The following is an 18,231-nucleotide window of genomic DNA, read 5'->3' as shown; positions in this document are numbered from 1 at the left end:
GTCTTGTAGCACCTTGGACCTGTGTTTAACACCTTTTTTCTTTCACTTTCATCTTCTAGGCAAGTTATGGGGGTCAGCAGTATGGGCCTAACAGTCAGTTCCCGCCACAGCAGGGGCAGTACCCCCCATCAAATGCCTCTAGGCCGCTGCCCTCTCCTAACTACCCTGGCCAGAGGATGCCAGGGCAGCAGGGCCAGGGACAGTACCCGCCTGGCATGCCCATGGGCCAGTATTATAAGGTCTGTGAGGCCGTTCCATTTATCTATCTGTCCGTTTTCTACAATAACTTCCTCCCACTCCTACAGATATTTTATAGCAGCCTTTTGGAACAAACTGCTTTGTGCTATAAAAACTATATTGAATTGTTATTTCTTCTTATTTATCTAACAGCAAGAGCCCTTCAATGGTCAGAGCACCAACTTCTCCGGAGGTGGATACTCCTACGGTCAAGGCAATGGGGTATGTTTGAACTTCCTCTCCAAAAATAAAGTTCCATTCGTAAAATATAGCATGCCAAGACCTTTGTGTTAAATTTGAATCAGTCGTGTATGTGAAATGAATTATACAGATGTTTTCATTATTGCCGTTTCCTGACTTTTACAGCCCCCCAGGCCCGGCAACTACCCCCACTCCCCAGTCCCTGGAAACCCCACACCGCCTATGACCCCAGGAAGTAGTATTCCTCCGTACCTGTCGCCAAACCAGGATGTGAAACCCCCGTTTCCACCCGACATGAAACCAAATATGACGGCACTTCCGCCCCCTCCCAGTGAGTACCCCACAGCAGTCCTGAGACAACTGCTTCATTTGAAGCATCTGTTTGCTTTTATCCTTGGGCCTCTTTTATTCCATCTCGCACACTGTGTAACTTTACCGGTGTTAGATTTCAAGCTGACCACCCCTGCGTGTTTTCCTTCTCTCCCAGCTAACCCCAACGAGGAGCTGCGGCTGACGTTTCCAGTCAGGGACGGAGTCGTGCTGGAGCCATTCCGCTTGGAGCACAACCTGGCTGTCAGCAACCACGTCTTCCACCTCCGACCCTCCGTCCACCAGACCCTCATGTGGAGGCAAGACATTTGATCCACTTTCCTTACACTTAAGCAACTCTGTGCACTTTTGGTCATTCACAAGTCAATTTTGCTCTATGTAATATCAAATATTGATATAATTAAAATGAACTTGTGTTTAATGATTGAATATTTGCTTTAATACTTAAATTACTAGACGTCTGCCTTTGTGTGGTTGTTTCAGGAAAATTAAAAGTATGTATCATTCTGATAATGTGTTCAAGTTCTGTTGAGTGTTTAATTAACTACAGGTAGTTTGATTTGATTCCACATAAATGTGATGGATGTAATAACATAACAGTAAGATAATTAACCTTAATTATGAATTTTAGTCGTAACTTTTTCAGTTTTTTCATACGCATACTAGAAATTATATTACGGCTGGATGTTACAGACATTTTCTTTTTATGTATCTATTAAAACTCATTAGTTACACATCTTTGTCACAAGATAACTTCATGTGTTTTTCTGAATGTTATTGAAAACAGCCGACTCTTGTCCTGTCACCACCATAGGTCAGACCTTGAACTGCAGTTTAAGTGCTACCACCACGAGGACAGACAGATGAACACCAACTGGCCCGCCTCCGTCCAGGTCAGCGTCAACGCCACGCCCCTCACCATCGAGAGGGGAGACAACAAAACCTCCCACAAACCCCTGCACCTGAAGCACGTATGCCAACCCGGGAGGAACACCATCCAGATTACCGTCACTGCCTGCTGCTGTGTGAGTACAACACAACATCACCGACAGCTCGCAACTTCAACGAAAACATCGACTGTGATCGTTTTTGTTTTTTTTTACAGAAAACGATTGAACTCTGTGCAGCGGATGTGCGGAATAGACTTGATGTTCAGCTGTCTGTGTTAACTCGCTTTGTTTTCATGTTCTGGTGTTGCTTTGCAGTCCCACCTGTTTGTGCTGCAGCTGGTCCACAGGCCATCTGTGCGATCCGTCCTCCAGGGGCTCCTGAAGAAGAGACTCCTTCCTGCAGAACACTGCATCACCAAGAGTACGTCTCATTCTGTCTCCCAGTGTGGTTAATATGCATAAGTACATCTTAATTACCGGGGCGCACACCTGCTTCTCTTTACAGTTTGCTTTAAAATTTGTCTCCTGCAAATGTTCACCCCCCGTTTCTCTCCTCTCAGTCAAGAGGAACTTCAGCAGCGTGGCGGCCTCGGCGGGCAACACCACTCTAAACGGTGAAGACGGCGTGGAGCAGACGGCCATTAAGGTGTCGCTGAAATGTCCCATCACCTTCCGACGCATCCAGCTACCGGCGCGGGGACATGACTGCAAACATGTCCAGGTTTGTTCAGATTTTTTTAAAAAGGCGGCAAATGGTTGGAAATAAATAAAAAAAAATGCATCACTGTTAATGGAGAAGATCTTTTCTGATTCTAACTGTGATTTTGTTCTCCACAGTGTTTTGATCTGGAGTCCTACTTACAGCTGAACTGTGAGAGAGGGACATGGAGGTGTCCTGTGTGCAAGTAAGTGAAAAGTTCTGTTTTGAAGAGATATAAAAAATGGGATAACTAATGAGGAAGGCCTCTAATATATAATCTCTCTGTTTTCTCACTGCAGTAAAACAGCATTATTAGAAGGTCTGGAGGTGGACCAGTACATGTGGGGAATCCTCAATGCCATCCAAAAGTGAGTCTCTCTTTCTCCGGCTGACTCCCACCTTGAGTTTATTATTTATTTAATCGATTATTTAAAAAAATGAACCAACACATTCTGCTTCCTCCACCAACAGCTCAGAGTTTGAGGAGGTCACTATAGACCCAACATGTAGCTGGCGACCTGTCCCCATCAAGTCTGAGCTACACATCAAAGAAGACCCTGACGGACCGCTGGCCAAACGCTTTAAGACCATGAGCCCCAGTCAGATGACCATGCCCAATGTAATGGAGATGATCGCACAGTTAGGTCCCGGTCCTGGCCCGGGACCCGGACCTGGACCTGGACCCGGCCCTGGACCAGGTCCCAGCCCCTACCCTCCACACCCTGGTCAACACACTAGTGGCAACGGAGGAGATTACCCAGGAGCAGGTAAGAACAACACAAAGGATCCTGCTGTGTAAATGAAGAACAGGATAGTCAGCTCATTTGTTGGAAAAGTGAGCTGTTGTGCATTTTACAACAGAAAACCATTGATGTGTCTCATGTGCATTAAACAAAGAAAGAGCCTAAAGCAGAGTTTTATGCCGAACCTGTTTTAAAATGTTGTCAGCTTATTGCTCTGATAAAAGTTTCATAACAGTAAAAAAAGAAAAGAAGTGGAACTTGTGTATCCTGTTATGTAAGAAGGTAACTTTCTGCAACAGCATGAATTTATCATAAAAGTCAAACAGGCCAAACTTTTGACAAGAAAAGTGTTTGTTCTTTTGTGGCTCAAGGCAACAGTTACCACAGCCAAGGAAACTTTGACATGCCTCACGGGAACCCCTCTGGTGGTGGAGTTGGAGGTGGTGGAGGTGGTGGAGGTCCCCCTATGAATGACTTCATCCATGGCCCCCAGCTCTCTCATCCCCCAGATGGACCGGGTGGTCTCCTCCCCCAGGACAAACCCCTTAACCACGGCATGAACGATGGAGTAAGTAGGGTTAACTCCCAGCGCTGCTTGTTTTCAAAACCCATTGTATCTAGAAAGTATATTTATGGTTGAAATTAGGATTCAGTTCAGTCTGAATTTAAAATTTTATGCATTTTATTTATCCGTTGCTAAGTTCTTTTACTTGTTACCTCAGTGAATCTTTAGCCAATCTGTGCCACACTGGGAAAACAAGAGAGTGAGATTTGTTCTGTGAACAAGGTGCAGCCTGTGCCTGTAGCCAGCATGTGTGCTCAGTCATGCTCACATGCTCATGTCACCGTATAATGTTGCAGCTGCACATGTCTGCTGATCACAGCTTCCATTTAGAAGGCCTGTTCCATATTATTCACGCTGGAGCTCATTTTCGCTTTTCCTCTCCTTCTTCCCATACAACACACATACACACACACAAACCTTAACACTCTACTTCACTCTCTTTTTCTCTATCCCTGTTTCCTCTTCCTTATTTTTCACTCTCCATCTCTCTCGCTCTCTGTCCTCCTCTCGCACCTTGCAGATGTCCCATCCCGATCAGTCCCATAACTCCATGCAGCAGAGCTTGCATGCGTCTCCCCACCCCGGCAGCCAAACAGGGCCGCCCTTACATCACAGTGGCCAGTCAGGGCAGCCTTTGCATCACAGTGGCCAGTCATCGCAGCCGCTTCGCCAGTCGCAGCCTCAGCCGCAGCCTCTGCAGCAGCCTGGGCAGAACAGTCACCCCCACAGCGATCTGAACTTTAACCCCTCCTCAGATGGACAGATGGGTCAGGGGGCCCAGGATATGCCTGAACCCTCCCTGGATGTAAGTGTGTCAAAGCTTTGTGCGCCATAAGCTACCTGTTAACAGCTAACATTGTCTGCTGCAGCTATTCTCATCTCTCTCTCTCTCTCTCTCTCTGCTATGTGCTCTTGTTTGTGTTTGCTGCTCAGACCGCTTCTGAGCGGCGGTAGCTGTGTTTACGTGTGCGCTAGCTTCAAGAGACGCTCGAGCATCGTCAGGCGTCACAGAGATAAACATGTGTTCGCGGTGCGTCGCCTCGCCGCTAATCGTCTCTCTGTTTCCTTTCTCTCCGCAGCTGCTTCCAGAGCTCGCCAACCCAGACGATCTACTATCCTACCTAGACCCCCCTGACCTTCCCGCCAACAGCAGCGACGACCTTCTCTCCCTCTTTGAGAACAACTAGCCCCCCCCAATTCTCCTCCTCCTCCTCCTCCTCCTCCTCTCTCTCTCCAGAAACCTTCCTGCTCCTACAGGAGTGGTGATGTGTTTGACTGTCCGTCCACAGACACTTCACCGAACTCTGGTCGACACTTCAAGCAGCTTCCTGTGCTCACGCGCGCGCACACACGTACACAATCTCTCAACAGATAATGTGCGGCATAGGAGCCCCGGCTAAAAGACAAAAAAGAGAAAAAAGAAAAAAAAAACGAAGAGGCACCTGTTTTGGGAACTCCAAGGAGGGGAAAAGCAGGAATGCCACTCATCCCCGTACTTCCTTTATTTTTCCTCCTGTAAAGATTCCACGCACCAGTTCCACCGCCTCTGACTCGAGACATGCCATTTACAGCCATGTTGGCGGGCACTAAAGTGATATTATATATATACATATATGATATTTGTGACTTTTCAACTGAAAACTGTGCAGCTATAATCATCATGTGTAACAACACGGAGGAGACCGGAGCCTTTGTGGGCTCTAGGGAAAGTGTTGTAGCTTTGTTTTTATTGTTTTTCTGTCTTTGTTTTGTTTTGTTTATTTGTTTTGTTTTTTATTATAATTTTCCTTTTGTGAAAAAAAAGATAAGTCCAAGGGAAACATTGTCTTGTAAGAGTGTTTTTATCCTGTTGGAAATATGTTATTCCAAATCTTTGGCCCCTAGACTTCCCAGTGTGTGTGTGTGTGTGTGGGTGTGTGCATGTGTGTGAGACAGTTGAATAACTGGATCTCTCCAGAATCAGAGCCTCTGAGAGGACGAGCTAAAGTGTCCTCCAATGTCAACATAGGAAAAGAGCGCACATGTAGTGCAATGTAGTGTGTGTGTGTGTGTGTGTGTGTACATACTGTACATGCGTGTCTGTGTGTGTGTGTTTACATGTTCCCCTTTGTTTGCCTGCGAGCGTCTGTGAAAGACAGTGGGGAGAGACGGTTTGAGACGGAGGAGGGAAGGAAAATATTGAATGGAAGTCAGATAAAACAACCCACAGAGAGCTGTCTCACTTCTTCCTCTCCTCCCTGTCTGCAGTTTGTTTTTGTTTGTACTCTTTCGCTCGTCCTCAGCAAATCCAGCACCGTTTTATTCACAAGTGCATGTGTGCCAACAGCTCCTGTTGTCTTTGTCCAGCCTAAACGTGCTTGATCAAATCATTTTCTCGTGTTTTTATTTATTATTTTATTTTATTTCAAATTCATCTTTTTACTGTTGTCCTTTTTTATGTGTTTTATCTTTGTCCCACGTTGAAATGAATCAGATCCACATCACCAAAGTTGTCCTATGCTTTTTGTAAGGGTTGGGCCTGGATATCATGTTGGTGTCAAGAGCAGGATTTCAACATCCTACAGACGTCTACAGAACATTTTAAATCGCTGTATTTTATAGAAACGTCTGTGTGATTGTACTGATCTTTCCTTTCGTCGTTTTGTTACTGTTGAACTGCATCTTTTGGGGGGGAAAAAACATCCTGCATGATCCAACAGTGTTTCCAGAGCTGTTGTATATACCCTATGTGAATACTTTGTGACTGTACAGTACTGTACCTATCTATTACTGCAACTACATGGTACTGTATGTCTGTCAAGGACTACACACACACACACACACACACACACACACACTCACAAACACTCAACACACACTCACAAACAAACACACACGCACACACACTCACACTCAACCCCCCCTAACCAGTCCAATATTCTAATGAATTGATCCAAATGCACTCTCACTGGCCTTGTGTTAACTACCTGTGTATTGTGTACAGTTTTTCCATTATCCTGTGACAATGCATCAGCAAAAAGGAATATTTGAATTATTCAGTGGGCAAGTTGTGAGTTATTCTTGTTTTATTTTGTGTGTGTGCATATATATATATATATATATATATACACACATACATATACATGAGCTGTTTTTTTCTGTCTAAAGGATTGCAGCTTAGAGGTCCAAATTTCTCCAACAGTTATTTGTTTTAATATTATTGGAACAAGTGACCTCTTCCTCTTTATTTAAAGTGAGAATGTGCAAAATGTCCTCTGAGTTGATTTGAGGCCTGATAATGAGCTTTTGATAACCATACTAGGAAAAATGTGTGAATATCATTTGTGTATTTTCATCACATTTTATATTGTTTCGAGTTTTAAGTTATTATCTTTGTCCAGTGTTTTTTTTTATGACAGGTATAATTTGATTTACACAGTTTTATGCAGTACCAATGAATTAAATAACGATTTAAATTTAAAACGTACTATATGCTGATAAAAAAAAAGTTCCCCCATTTGAGATTTGTAATCAATTTGAAGAACCAAATGTGGCTTTACTGGTCTTCAGAGTTGATGAAATCACCCGCGTATGACACAGTTGAAGGATCAGATGTTGTTTGTTTGTTTATATGTTTGTTAAAGACAATGCACTGCCGCATTGGGATGTTTTATTTCCCTACACAGTGTGTAACTGTAACTCACTGTAAATCACACCTTGTAATTTGAAAGACACAAATTGTACTGTCTGGTTGCAGACAAGGAAAATTGAGTTGAGAATTTGAAAGAGAAATGCAACTAATATTGTACATTTAAATTTTTTTCTTGAGGGGGGGACCCCTCCAACTTGCATTACGAGGATAGGTTGTGGCAGAGGGCTGGGGGTGGGTGGATGTAAGGGATACGTGTACATAATGTAAATGACAAATAGAGACACGTTAACAGAAATGTATTCATTTTCTCCAGGGGGAGTGTGCATAGTGTATTTAGAATTTGTAAAGCTTGCATCCTCCTGTCAGACATTGAATTGGGAAAATGTGTTTGATTGCGTCTGTGCAGACCTCTCTAACCACGCCTGTTCATTTATGTAAGATACTTTATGTGACCCTCCACGTGGGGTTTCCAAGAAAAAAAGACATTTTTCGTTTGTGTAATATTAAACTTCTGTGTATTTCTCTATTAACTGTGTACTTTATAAAGGTGCTAAAAAAATTATTAAAACCTTTTGAGGTATAATTGGGACTTGGAGACAGTGAGCTTTGAGTGGCTCTCAAGGGTTGTTTCCAAATTTACAGTTTGTAAAAAAATTTTGTCAAATTTATAATTTTTATGCAATTTGGCAAAGTATGCTATAAGGTACAATCTGAAGTGATTGGCACTACAGGTGGCAGATGTCTCTTTGGTTTTGTACATTCTATGTACAATCATTTCATATTCTAAACTGGTCAGAAAAACATTGTGATTTTTAGTCTTGCAAATCTGTATGTAGTTAGATGACGTGACATCCTAATATTTATCTAATAAATATGTATTCAGATGAAACACAATTAATGGCCTCTGTGTCTTTTGACATATACATAATAGCCTAGGATACAGCCTGAAGTACATAGAATTTGCAAAAATACGGCAATTTAAATCCCATTGCACTTGTGTCATAGATTTAAATAATAAAATTAATTATGCTATTTGTATCACTCAAGTTAACTATCATAGGTGAAAATGTCCGTTTCATCACATTAACTCATAGGCTGTTAGTGAAAAGAGAATTATATCAATGTAGAAAAACATAATGATGTCTTATCTTTTGAGCTGAAATCAACAGTGAGAGAAAGTAGATTGATTCAATTACTGTTGCAAATAATCATCAGACTTGTTTCTCAGTCAGCCTAATTAGTCCAATCAGAGATTAAAGCTGTAAAATTACTGTGGGCTTCCAAGCGATTTTGTAATTAATCCTGAAGGGCTTCCGTTAAACAAAACATAGGATTTCATACTGTTCTCTGTGACTTGATTAGATCAATGTACCCGAAAGACCGTAATAATAATGCTCATGATAAAGACTCGGTTGTCATGGAGACTGGTTAGTGTAAAGTTTTAATTTGAGTGTTGAAAATTTCATAAAACTGCGGCAGTGAGGCTTTGTGCTGTTTTATACTTCCTGAGCGCGTGGCGTCGCTGTTTCGTTTCACGCCCCACGCAAAGTTACGAGGTTACGTCGCTCTGACGTCACACGTAAACACCAGCAGCGCAGCAGCGTGCGCGACAAGCAGCAGCAGCAGAAGCAGCAGCAGCAGCTCCCCCATGGCCTTGGGCCTCCTCCTCCTGCTCGCCCTGTCAGCAGCGATGCAGCAGCGATGATGAGTCAGGTCAGAAGCCGCCTGAGGTTCAGCGCGCTGGGCCTGGCCGCTGCCCGGCTGCTGTCGTCCGGTCCCGCCTCAAACCCCCGCGTGTTTCTGGACGTGGAGGCGGACGGTGAGCCTTTGGGGAGGATAGTGATCGAGGTAGCCCCGGCTATAGCCTCTGTTGTGTTGTGACCTGCAGCATGTCTCACACTCAGTGCATTCATGAAAACATTTAGCCGTGAATTTGAATGTAGTGTTTATTGTTTTGCAGCTGAATGCAGATGTGGTGCCAAAGACTGCAGGTACGTTCAACCGCCACCACTGAATGTTAAAAGCACCTGAACTGCCCCTTGGTCTCCTGCTGCTGGTGCTAATAAAACTACATGTGTTTTAACAGAAAACTTTAGAGCGCTGTGCACAGGTGAACATGGCTTTGGATACAAGGGCTGTGTGTTTCACAGGATCGTACCAGAGTTCATGTGTCAGGTAAGATTCAGTGGACACAGTGTTCACACAGATGTACACCACACACAAGCTCGTCAGTTGTGTGTACAGTACACATTATCTTCATCTACCGTCTTTTCACATAGTTATGGTAGGCTGTGGAGCAGATATATATTTCTACAACATATGTCTAAAATATAAGCAAAAATACATTTTTGTATTGGATAGACATGATAGATGTCAACAAATGAGGTTTCATATAGTGTAACTATTATGATTTTATGTGCATTTATGTATATACTGTATATACACATATTACATTGTATGCCATGTTGTGTATTGATGCACTTTGTTTTCCGTTGCAGGGGGGAGATTTCACTAATCACAATGGTACAGGAGGTAAATCCATATATGGGAAAACATTTAAAGATGAAAACTTCAAATTAAAACACACCGGTCCAGGTAAATGTCCAAAGCTTCACCTACATAGTTAGAGGACTAAAGCAGCCATTGCTTACAGCTTTGTTTTCATATCTATAAGCTAATATACTGTTAACTACCTAAAAAAAAACACATTTGAGTCAAATAAATCAAATAGCAGAAACATTTATGTGATTAGAGAGTCAAAAACATTAATCAACAGATGAACTAATATGATAAATGATTCTAAATAGCAGCTCTTATTTATATCATGACATACTTTATATGCTTCCCAAGGATATAATTTGACATAAGTACAGCTGCCTATCCACTAGATGGCACTGCCTAATCTCATGCAGCTTTAATACTACTGCCTATATGGATTTTGCAATCACCAGGTGAATGACCTACTTTTTTAGAGAGTCAACATGCACTAATCAAAATAACTCTGTTCTTCAATAAACTTCGTCCACATGTTGACCATTTGGAGCTTCATTTGAAAGTGTTGCATAATCTCGGTCTGCGTCAGATTCAGAGAAGAGATTCAGGCCTTTTCCCTTAAGCCTGTTATTGACTTGTGTGTCATGCTTCATTTTTTGCTACAGTCAGGCCTGAATGGGACTGAATCAGTAGTAAAAGGAGGTCAAGATCTTGTTGACTGCATCACATTTAATTGATTTATTTGGCCTTCTATTCGATCTCCGCAGGAACTCTTTCCATGGCAAACTCGGGGCCAAACACCAACGGCTCCCAGTTCTTCATCTGTACGACTAAAACCGAATGGTAAACATTTTGTAGAACTTTTTTAATCGGTCATCTCAGCACGGTTGTCAGTCGTCACCTGCTGACGTCACATTTTGTCTCCGTTTTCGACAGGTTAGACGGGAAACACGTGGTGTTCGGGCAGGTGAAGGAAGGTATGGACGTGGTCACTCAGATGGAATCCTTTGGTTTACACGACGGTGGTGTGATCAAAAAAATTGTCGTCACTGACTGTGGGGAAATTAAATAACACCTACGATCGTACATGGACTTCTGTGCGATGACTCACTATGCAGACATTTGGTTATTTACTTTATCTGTCCTCCCATTTTCATGATGCTTTCAAGGAGCAGCTCTCACAGGTGTTCCTGTTCTTCCCTAAAATCGGACATTTCTACTTCTGCTGTTGATTATGACTCAAAATCAGATATGAAAAGTTTCTATTGCACGTTTGCTTATAAATAATGCTATTTGGAAAGACTGGGAGTTACACTGACACGTTTTTATCTTTCTTCTTGCTGATCTCTTGTTTTTCTAAGTTCTAACTTGACCCAGAAAGATGTTATTGTTCAATTACTCTCCATTTATCACCAAATAAATGAGTATTTTCAGATTTTACAAGCTCTGGTCTTAATACAGGACATTTGCTCTCATGTGCCACCAACCCCTCTGGTTTTAAGCTTCCTGGAAATGATCCAGGAAGCTTTTTTTAGACAGCGCCTCTCCAGCACCACTGACTTCCTGTCCATCAGAGTCAGGATGTGACATCACGTGACATCCACCTACAGTATAGCTGAAAGTATCGCATGAAAGCAGCGGGCAGATGCGAGAGCTGTGGGCTATAGCTTCATCGGACACAGACGATTTAATCTGGTGGAACCATACAGAAAGCTGAAAATGTCTTTAAGCTTGTATGTGGGCTGCTCTTCCTTCACAGCCTCTTTATTTGAAACACAGAGGAGAGAGAGAGAGAAAAGAAGGCCAGGACATGTCTGAAGGCCAGAGACTGGGTGGTGCTGCTTATCGAGCTAATACTTTATGAAAGTAAATAATGAAGCGACGTGAAAAAGCAGCTCTTGCCCCTAAATGAAACCATATGCGCACTGACCTTCCACCGTTTGTTTGAATTCTCAGATTACATTGTTGCTATAGAGACTTTTGCAGCTCTCTCTCTGTTTGAGCTCGAGATGTTGTAACAAACTTGATATAATTTGGGTCCCCACCCTCTGGTTTAGTTTTAGTTATTTGGAATGCATGTCCAATATTGTGCATGGAAACTTGGCTCGGGAGGCGGCAGTGCTGCGGCCAACGTTTAATACACATGCAAAACAATGACATCTTTACAACTGGTACAAGCTGGTTCATGGCAGTAAACGTCTGCATTTATCAAGCAGCACCCATGTCAGCTGGGTGTCCCTTTTTTCTGTGTGCTTTGGTTTTCTTGACCCAAAGTGTTGACATGGAGTTCTGTCAGCTCGACATGTCTGTTATCTTTCAGCACTTTCATGGAGAGTGAGGAAAAAGTCCCTATTTCTCCGGTGTTACACAACAGCCATGAATAATCCATTTGGAAACTTCTTTTTTATCATAATCTATACACTTATGTAAGGCTTCGAGCTCGCACTCAGAGACACAGAACAGGGTGATGATGAAAACGCACACTGGCTGTAATGAATATTATACGGACGGGAGCGCTCAGAAAACAATGTGTTGCTTTTGGCTGAAATCAAACTCCTGAGCGAACACCTCCCAGTTACTGGTTACAACAACTCAGCACAGGATCCAAACAAATGAAAACCACATTATCCAAGCAGTCCTAATTCAATATGACTTTTATTCATCAAACGTTCGACAGCTCTATAGAACTAAAATGTTTTCCCAACTAACAAATAAGGCACATTTTGGAATGCCGTTTTATGGACATGAAAAACAGACCTGTGGTCTACTCTCTTAACCATGACTGTCCTTGTTTCCCAAAATCATTGTCTTCTCAACCTCACGCCTGTGTTCTGTCCAATTCAAATATTACATTATTGCAATATTGCATTACAAACATCTCAAGTGATACAGACAGCAAAGAATACAAACATAACTTTCCAAATTGACCACATAAGTGTTAACACATTACATTCAGTAAATATGTATTATTCGTAGAGGCTACGCTAGCGGTAAATGAAATACTTCACGACTAATAACAATCAGAAGTTGCTGATAACGTTAAGAACAGCATGTACTGAAGAGAACTACCATAAAGTATTTAAATAAGTATACATTGCACAAAATAATATTTCTTTCAAAACCAAACACATGCACATGCAAACTCTAAAATAGTTCTTTGTCACACACGCTTTCTTGACAAAAAGTATACACTCCCTAAACTACTAATAACACCGTAACATCTTATAATAGTTTCTTGTCATTGCTGCTTTAAGCAAACTACATCTCACAGTTTAACGTGCTTATACAGTGGTGAGTATCCGTCACTAATAAAGAAAAAAAAAAGATTTCTGCATGTTAACACAATATATCTTCATAATATTGTAGTTACTGTTTACAAAATGAATACATGCAACTCTATGGATGTAAATGGCAGCTCACAATTAGTTACAGATAGCAACTGAATAACATTGTGGGTTATTCAACACTGATAACATCATAAAACAAAACACAAAAATACAATGGCTTATAATTGAAAAAGGGTATTAATTATGTACCAGCTGTTTTTTTTAATAATATTCTATGTAGACATCAATATTTCCTTCTTTAGTGTAACGTTGTTGCATATTCTATACAAAAAGTGTTGTAAAAAATCTTTCCATAAATATTTCTGCAGGATAACCCCTCAGATTTTTGTAAAACATAAAGAAAAAAACAAAACAAAAAAAACTGCCAGCTTTGTTTATTTCTCAGCAATAGGCCCTTCTTCACAAACACAAAAAAGCTTCAATATTGCATAACGCTTCAAAAGAGCTAATATCCTTGAAAATGATGGCCATCAAATATATACATAAAACAGTCTTATCTTTGTCAGGGAAATAACTCTTGAGTTTTTGCAGATTGCTTTAAAATTTTCAACATCTATTAAGTGTTCCAAAATACACATCTCATTCATAGAAAATAACAAATTTGAACTGAAAAGGTACTAGAAAAGTCAAGTATATGTAATTCAAGACACTACGTCTGAAAGCAGTGATTTCTTCTTCTTTTTTCAAATGTATTGTATCAGCTGCTTCCATTGGCTCTTGATTTGCCATTTAAAATGGCCTCCTCATATGATAACATGTCTCTGGGCGGAATCAAACTCTTCAACAGGATTTCTCATTTCTATTTAAGCAGAACTCTGTGAATCACAATTACACTGTTACATGTTTATGAGGTTAGTTCATAAGGCATCATTGGTATCTATTCCTCTCATTGCTGCAGCCACATTGTTTGACATTAAGGTTCAGATGTAAAGACCTGTTAGGTTAGTCTCATCACACAAAGCAAAGGGAAGATGATATTAACAGTAGGAAGTATGGATTGTTCCCAGGAGTGACGGGCTAAAGGGAGATAATCATTCTGATTTTGCACAATTGCCAATTCTTTCTTTTAAAGTGGCACTTCATTAGTTTTACTTCTGAAGTTCAGTTTAGTCAAGCAGATGGTTAAATCAGTTGTAATGTCTTTCGGTGGCTCTTCAGGAGCTTTGTCAAGTCTGAGGAAATAACCCTGATGATGTCATAGAGATGTCATCAGGTTATCTTCACTTGGGCGTGGACACATTTTTAAGATTAAGCCTGCATGACAAACTGGGGGTGTAGAGTTTTAAACATGTGTGTGTACTAGGCAGATACTATGAAGTGGCATACTGGGAACTGTAGGATCTATGAATAAGCCCTACAACTAGGTGAAATTAAGGACACCTCTTCTTCAGTGTCTCTTGAAGGCCTTGTAACTTTGTAGAACTTCAGTAGTAAATCGTTGGAGTGTCCCTTTAACCTTAGAGGTGGAATAGATGATCATTTTCCCAGAATGATCATTTCCCAGGACTGTATGGTACCATTATCAGCCACTGCAATCTCTCCCGCTAAGGCAAGTGACCATGTATATTTCTTGAGAAAACCCACGCTTCCTTGGATAAACATAACAACAATAGATAGAAAAAACAAAGAGTGAGGTCCACAGTTTCGTGCACGACTCCATTATGTTGTGAGGATTGACTAAGAAATCACGTCTTTGTTGATATTCCATGACAACAGACCACAGGAGCATTGTTATTGCCAGCTGGGAGTGCTGGTTCAGCCTGCGCCTCCAACTCACCAAACCTTGTTGAAGCGAACACCCACCATGCCAGTACAAACCGCTAATAGAGGAACACCTTCTCCTGTCCTTTGTCACTTATCGGACCTGCATTAAATTCATACACCACAGTTACCACATGCACATAAACTAGTCCACCTTTGAGCCTGTCCCCATATGTCTTTTCCTAATTTTTTAAATGGCCTCCTAGTCTTGATGCTTCAGAGGGATTTCAATCTTTTTAAGGCACATACAGTATGTTACAGTATAAAATATAGTCAACCAGCTTCTATAAGGCTAGAAATACAGTACGTATAAAATAGTTCACAATTCTTACAACAAGGTTCCTTGAAAGGCAGGTTTCTAGTTGAAACTACATTAATTTCCTCTGTAGTGCTTTAGGTCTGCGTAGTGATCTATGTAAACAGGATACATGTACTTCTCTCTCTTTAAAGACATTGGTTTGTTATTGTAGGCCCCATGAAAATGAATACAAATGTAAACTTCATCACCACTTTCAATATATCCTTGAATCTTCAGCATCACCACATCACAAGTCAGCCCTTCTACTGCATATTTGTTTCTCTCAACCAACCTAAAAAAAAAAAAAAAAATCATTGCAGTTCTCCAAAGCTTCACCTCCCTCTGGACACTCTCTACGCAGCAATCAGCTGTTGGACATTGTTTTGAAGGGTGCAAGCCCTTTGGAAATGTTTCCATTTAGCTTCACTGACTCCACTAAGGCTGCCAGGCATCAATTGGCACTAAAATGTGATCTTAAATGTCTCTGTGAACCTCTTCCAAACAAACATCTCCTTTGTATTTTACTCATTTAAAATCTAATCAGGCTTTACATGTGAACAATTTAACCTCTAAAGTCATGTTTCATAATCCTAATTAAATTATGGCGAGCAGTTCATTCTTTCAACTGCTTTGAAAAGAACTGAATATTCGGCACAGGCAAAGAGACTGTGGATGGCGAGATTACTGTTACTGAAACTACTGTTGTTTTCCTACAGCTCCTTCTCAGTTGACCTTCTGTGATTTGAAACGAACGCAGCATCTATACCTACCTAACACTGGAGATAATTGAGAATTTGTGTGGCAACAAAAATACTCTAGGGAGGATGACTGAAACCTTATCCGTTAGCAACGCACTAAATCTAGACGAGGAGCGACTACATAACTGAACCTACAGTAGTTTCTAAAGACACGTGGAAGCAGTCACACAATAATGTGATATACAAACATACAAAAAAAAACATTTCTTTATGTCCCAGTTAAAATTCAAATTGCACACTAGACAACAAGAAAATAAATAGGCCAAATGTAAGCTAGGGATGTATGGCACTTTATCCCTCGGTTAATTCACAGTTATAATAAGATGTGCTGTTGACCCTAATACGGCAAGACGTCGCAGGCCTCCTGTACATTAAACCATCGCGAGAGGCCCGCATTAAATGTTCATCACATTAGCACATGCTTCACTTGGCAGGGAAATGAAAGGCAGATCTCTGTAAACACAAAGCCAACAAACGCCAAGGTGAGGTAATCTATTGAGACCAATACTGTCAGTGACACCAATGAAATATATGCCTGGTGCGAATTCAACAATACAATAATTAGATGTTGTTAAAACATCGAGTTGGATCAGTGGGGTTATATAGTTTCTGATAACACGAGACACGAAAAACAAAAAGTCACTGATTTTGGCTGTTTTTGCGTTTGATGAAGAGCACTTTACAAGATATGATCCTAAGTTAATATATTCCTCTCATTCCTGGATGTAATCATCAGTACTGTCAATGGGGAAAAAAAGGCATAATGAATAAAATCTGTGTTCCAAGGGTGGGGTTTTAAGAAGAGGGATAGCAGGTTTATTGGCTGTGGTTGGGGAGGAAAGGCCTCAAAGAGAAGAAGAGCTACATTTGTATTTTGAGGCTTTTGAAAGACAGAGGGGAAGATGTGAGGAGGAAAGGACGCCATGTTGTTTTCAGAGCAGGGGATGAGGGGAACCTGGGGAGGAGGGGGTTAACAGCCTTGATGGAGGAAGAGCGATAGCACTTGGGACACAAAAGTTGCTCTCTGACTCTGAGTAGAGGATTATTGCACACGGCGGCAGTAGTAGCCCAGGACTTTACATTTCTCGCACAGGTGTTGCGGGTGCTCCTTACTCTGGTCAGAAACATCCAGGCCGTCCGGCTTCTCTAAAGGGCGCTGAGGACAGAAACAGAGGAGCAGTAATGAGTCATATTAAAACGCTGGAGAAAGCAGCACACACAGTTTTTGCAAGCAGCTCATTTGGCACCAGATTCAACTCTTGCTATACGCCCATCAACTCTGGCCTCCAACTTTACGCCCATATTTTTCACAGACCAGACGTGCACTAAACACAATTAGCTGCAGAGATATGGCAGCGCACCATGTGCTCTGGAAACTTGCAGCGCACTTTAACAACCTGGTGTTAAAGAAAAAGATCCAGCATGCATTTGATCATGATGACCTGTATGGAAATATCACCGATCTGCTGCAGCGATGGCCGTCTTGGAAGCATTATTGAGGACAAAGGGGATCTATCAGGGGCCAGCACGTTAGGAGGTTATTTTAACAATCTGTCTGGAAAATTTTATTTCTCATCCATTGTTCTTGTCTTGTTAGAGATTTTTTTTTTTTACAAAACCGTTATTTATTCCAAGCGGCCCAACCAAAGGAAACCAGGTTACCGTGGGTCACTACAAGGAGATATTTCAGTCGTCCACTAATGAGTCTGCCAGGAAGTATCGAGACTTTACTATCGGTGTGTCAAAGACATTGGGTCCTTGAGGAAAGCTGGAAAATCTGATGCATATTTTATTAGGTCCCCTCAGTGGTTTGAGCGAGTTGGGTTCAAGTGCCTTTGCTGCAGGCATCTTCCCTTCTGAAGTGTCCTTGAGCAACAGGCTTAAGCTCAAGGGAGTCAGGTCTGGAGCTGAGGCTGCAGTCTGACCTCTTTCCATTTGGAGGGAAGTGAAAAGAGAGATTTCACAGACGCCGATCAATAACATGCAACTGTTTTTTTCAGTATGTGTTTGGCACAGGGGGAGGAATCATGAAAACAAAGCTAGGTTTTTGTTTGAATCAAGGTTGCAGGGTTGGTTTCCGATGTCTCTTACATCTGTGTTTTTAATTTACTTTTCCTAAAATTTCTTTTGTAGTTGAACTTGTGAAGAACTGAGGCTGAGATGAAACTGTTTAAGAGTAGTAGTAATTGCAAGAAGAGAAAACAACAAACTCATTACTCAATAACTGCCCTACACATTTGCTCAACTGAAAGACACCACTAAAGCAGCAGGAAAGCC

The 18,231-nt window shown here is 41.5% G+C and overlaps 3 protein-coding genes and 1 long non-coding RNA gene across 12 annotated transcripts in view; 2 read left to right on the top strand and 2 right to left on the bottom strand.

Annotated features, from left to right (window-relative positions):
* Nucleotides 1-5,218, top strand: part of zmiz1a (zinc finger, MIZ-type containing 1a) — a 105,626-nt gene extending 100,408 nt beyond the window's left edge. For 8 of the 9 annotated variants that reach the window (XM_085799943.1, XM_085799944.1, XM_085799941.1 and 5 more), the window contains 13 exons: nucleotides 60-239; nucleotides 391-459; nucleotides 604-769; nucleotides 926-1,067; nucleotides 1,583-1,793; nucleotides 1,974-2,079; nucleotides 2,219-2,379; nucleotides 2,496-2,563; nucleotides 2,658-2,726; nucleotides 2,830-3,125; nucleotides 3,473-3,669; nucleotides 4,187-4,471; nucleotides 4,746-5,218. In XM_085799943.1, the coding sequence (XP_085656069.1) occupies nucleotides 60-239; nucleotides 391-459; nucleotides 604-769; nucleotides 926-1,067; nucleotides 1,583-1,793; nucleotides 1,974-2,079; nucleotides 2,219-2,379; nucleotides 2,496-2,563; nucleotides 2,658-2,726; nucleotides 2,830-3,125; nucleotides 3,473-3,669; nucleotides 4,187-4,471; nucleotides 4,746-4,853 (2,058 nt within the window). In that variant the 3' untranslated portion in view covers nucleotides 4,854-5,218. The remainder of the gene's footprint in view (nucleotides 1-59; nucleotides 240-390; nucleotides 460-603; nucleotides 770-925; nucleotides 1,068-1,582; nucleotides 1,794-1,973; nucleotides 2,080-2,218; nucleotides 2,380-2,495; nucleotides 2,564-2,657; nucleotides 2,727-2,829; nucleotides 3,126-3,472; nucleotides 3,670-4,186; nucleotides 4,472-4,745) is intronic. The other variant, XM_085799946.1, reaches the window with a different exon arrangement.
* Nucleotides 5,219-6,337: 1,119 nt separating this feature from the next.
* On the bottom strand, nucleotides 6,338-6,659 carry LOC146973416 (uncharacterized). The gene is made up of 2 exons (XR_015037754.1): nucleotides 6,525-6,659; nucleotides 6,338-6,469 (listed from the first exon to the last, which is right to left on the bottom strand). It is a non-coding gene; the product is annotated as an uncharacterized LOC146973416 (long non-coding RNA).
* Nucleotides 6,660-8,910: 2,251 nt separating this feature from the next.
* Nucleotides 8,911-10,901, top strand: ppifa (peptidylprolyl isomerase Fa). Its single transcript, XM_085799955.1, has 6 exons — nucleotides 8,911-9,145; nucleotides 9,258-9,288; nucleotides 9,384-9,472; nucleotides 9,796-9,892; nucleotides 10,558-10,633; nucleotides 10,727-10,901. The coding sequence occupies exons 1-6, from the start codon at nucleotides 8,999-9,001 to the stop codon at nucleotides 10,860-10,862; spliced, it is 576 nt and encodes a 191-aa protein (XP_085656081.1). The 5' UTR covers nucleotides 8,911-8,998; the 3' UTR covers nucleotides 10,863-10,901.
* A 1,525-nt stretch (nucleotides 10,902-12,426) lies between these two features.
* zcchc24 (zinc finger, CCHC domain containing 24) overlaps nucleotides 12,427-18,231 on the bottom strand; it is a 34,824-nt gene continuing 29,019 nt past the window's right edge. The window contains exon 4 of the mRNA XM_085799954.1: nucleotides 12,427-17,110. Within this exon, the coding sequence (XP_085656080.1) occupies nucleotides 16,997-17,110 (114 nt within the window). The 3' untranslated portion in view covers nucleotides 12,427-16,996. The remainder of the gene's footprint in view (nucleotides 17,111-18,231) is intronic.

The sequence above is a fragment of the Trachurus japonicus genome, chromosome 15 (assembly GCF_045865225.1).
Source record: "Trachurus japonicus isolate A0001 chromosome 15, Traja_1.0".
In the NCBI taxonomy this organism is placed as follows: domain Eukaryota; kingdom Metazoa; phylum Chordata; class Actinopteri; order Carangiformes; family Carangidae; genus Trachurus; species Trachurus japonicus.
The sequence above is the reverse complement of the archived record's forward strand: the minus strand, read 5'-3'. Positions and strand labels throughout refer to the sequence as shown.

What these genes read in the sequence shown, in the direction of transcription:
- ppifa (XM_085799955.1), top strand. Translation starts at nt 8,999, where the DNA reads ATGATGAGTCAGGTCAGAAGCCGCCTGAGGTTCAGCGCGCTGGGCCTG. An exon ending in TGGGGAGGATAGTGATCGAG is followed by an intron (nt 9,146 to 9,257) that starts GTAGCCCCGGCT and finishes ATTGTTTTGCAG; the next exon opens with CTGAATGCAGATGTGGTGCC. An exon ending in ATTAAAACACACCGGTCCAG is followed by an intron (nt 9,893 to 10,557) that starts GTAAATGTCCAA and finishes CGATCTCCGCAG; the next exon opens with GAACTCTTTCCATGGCAAAC.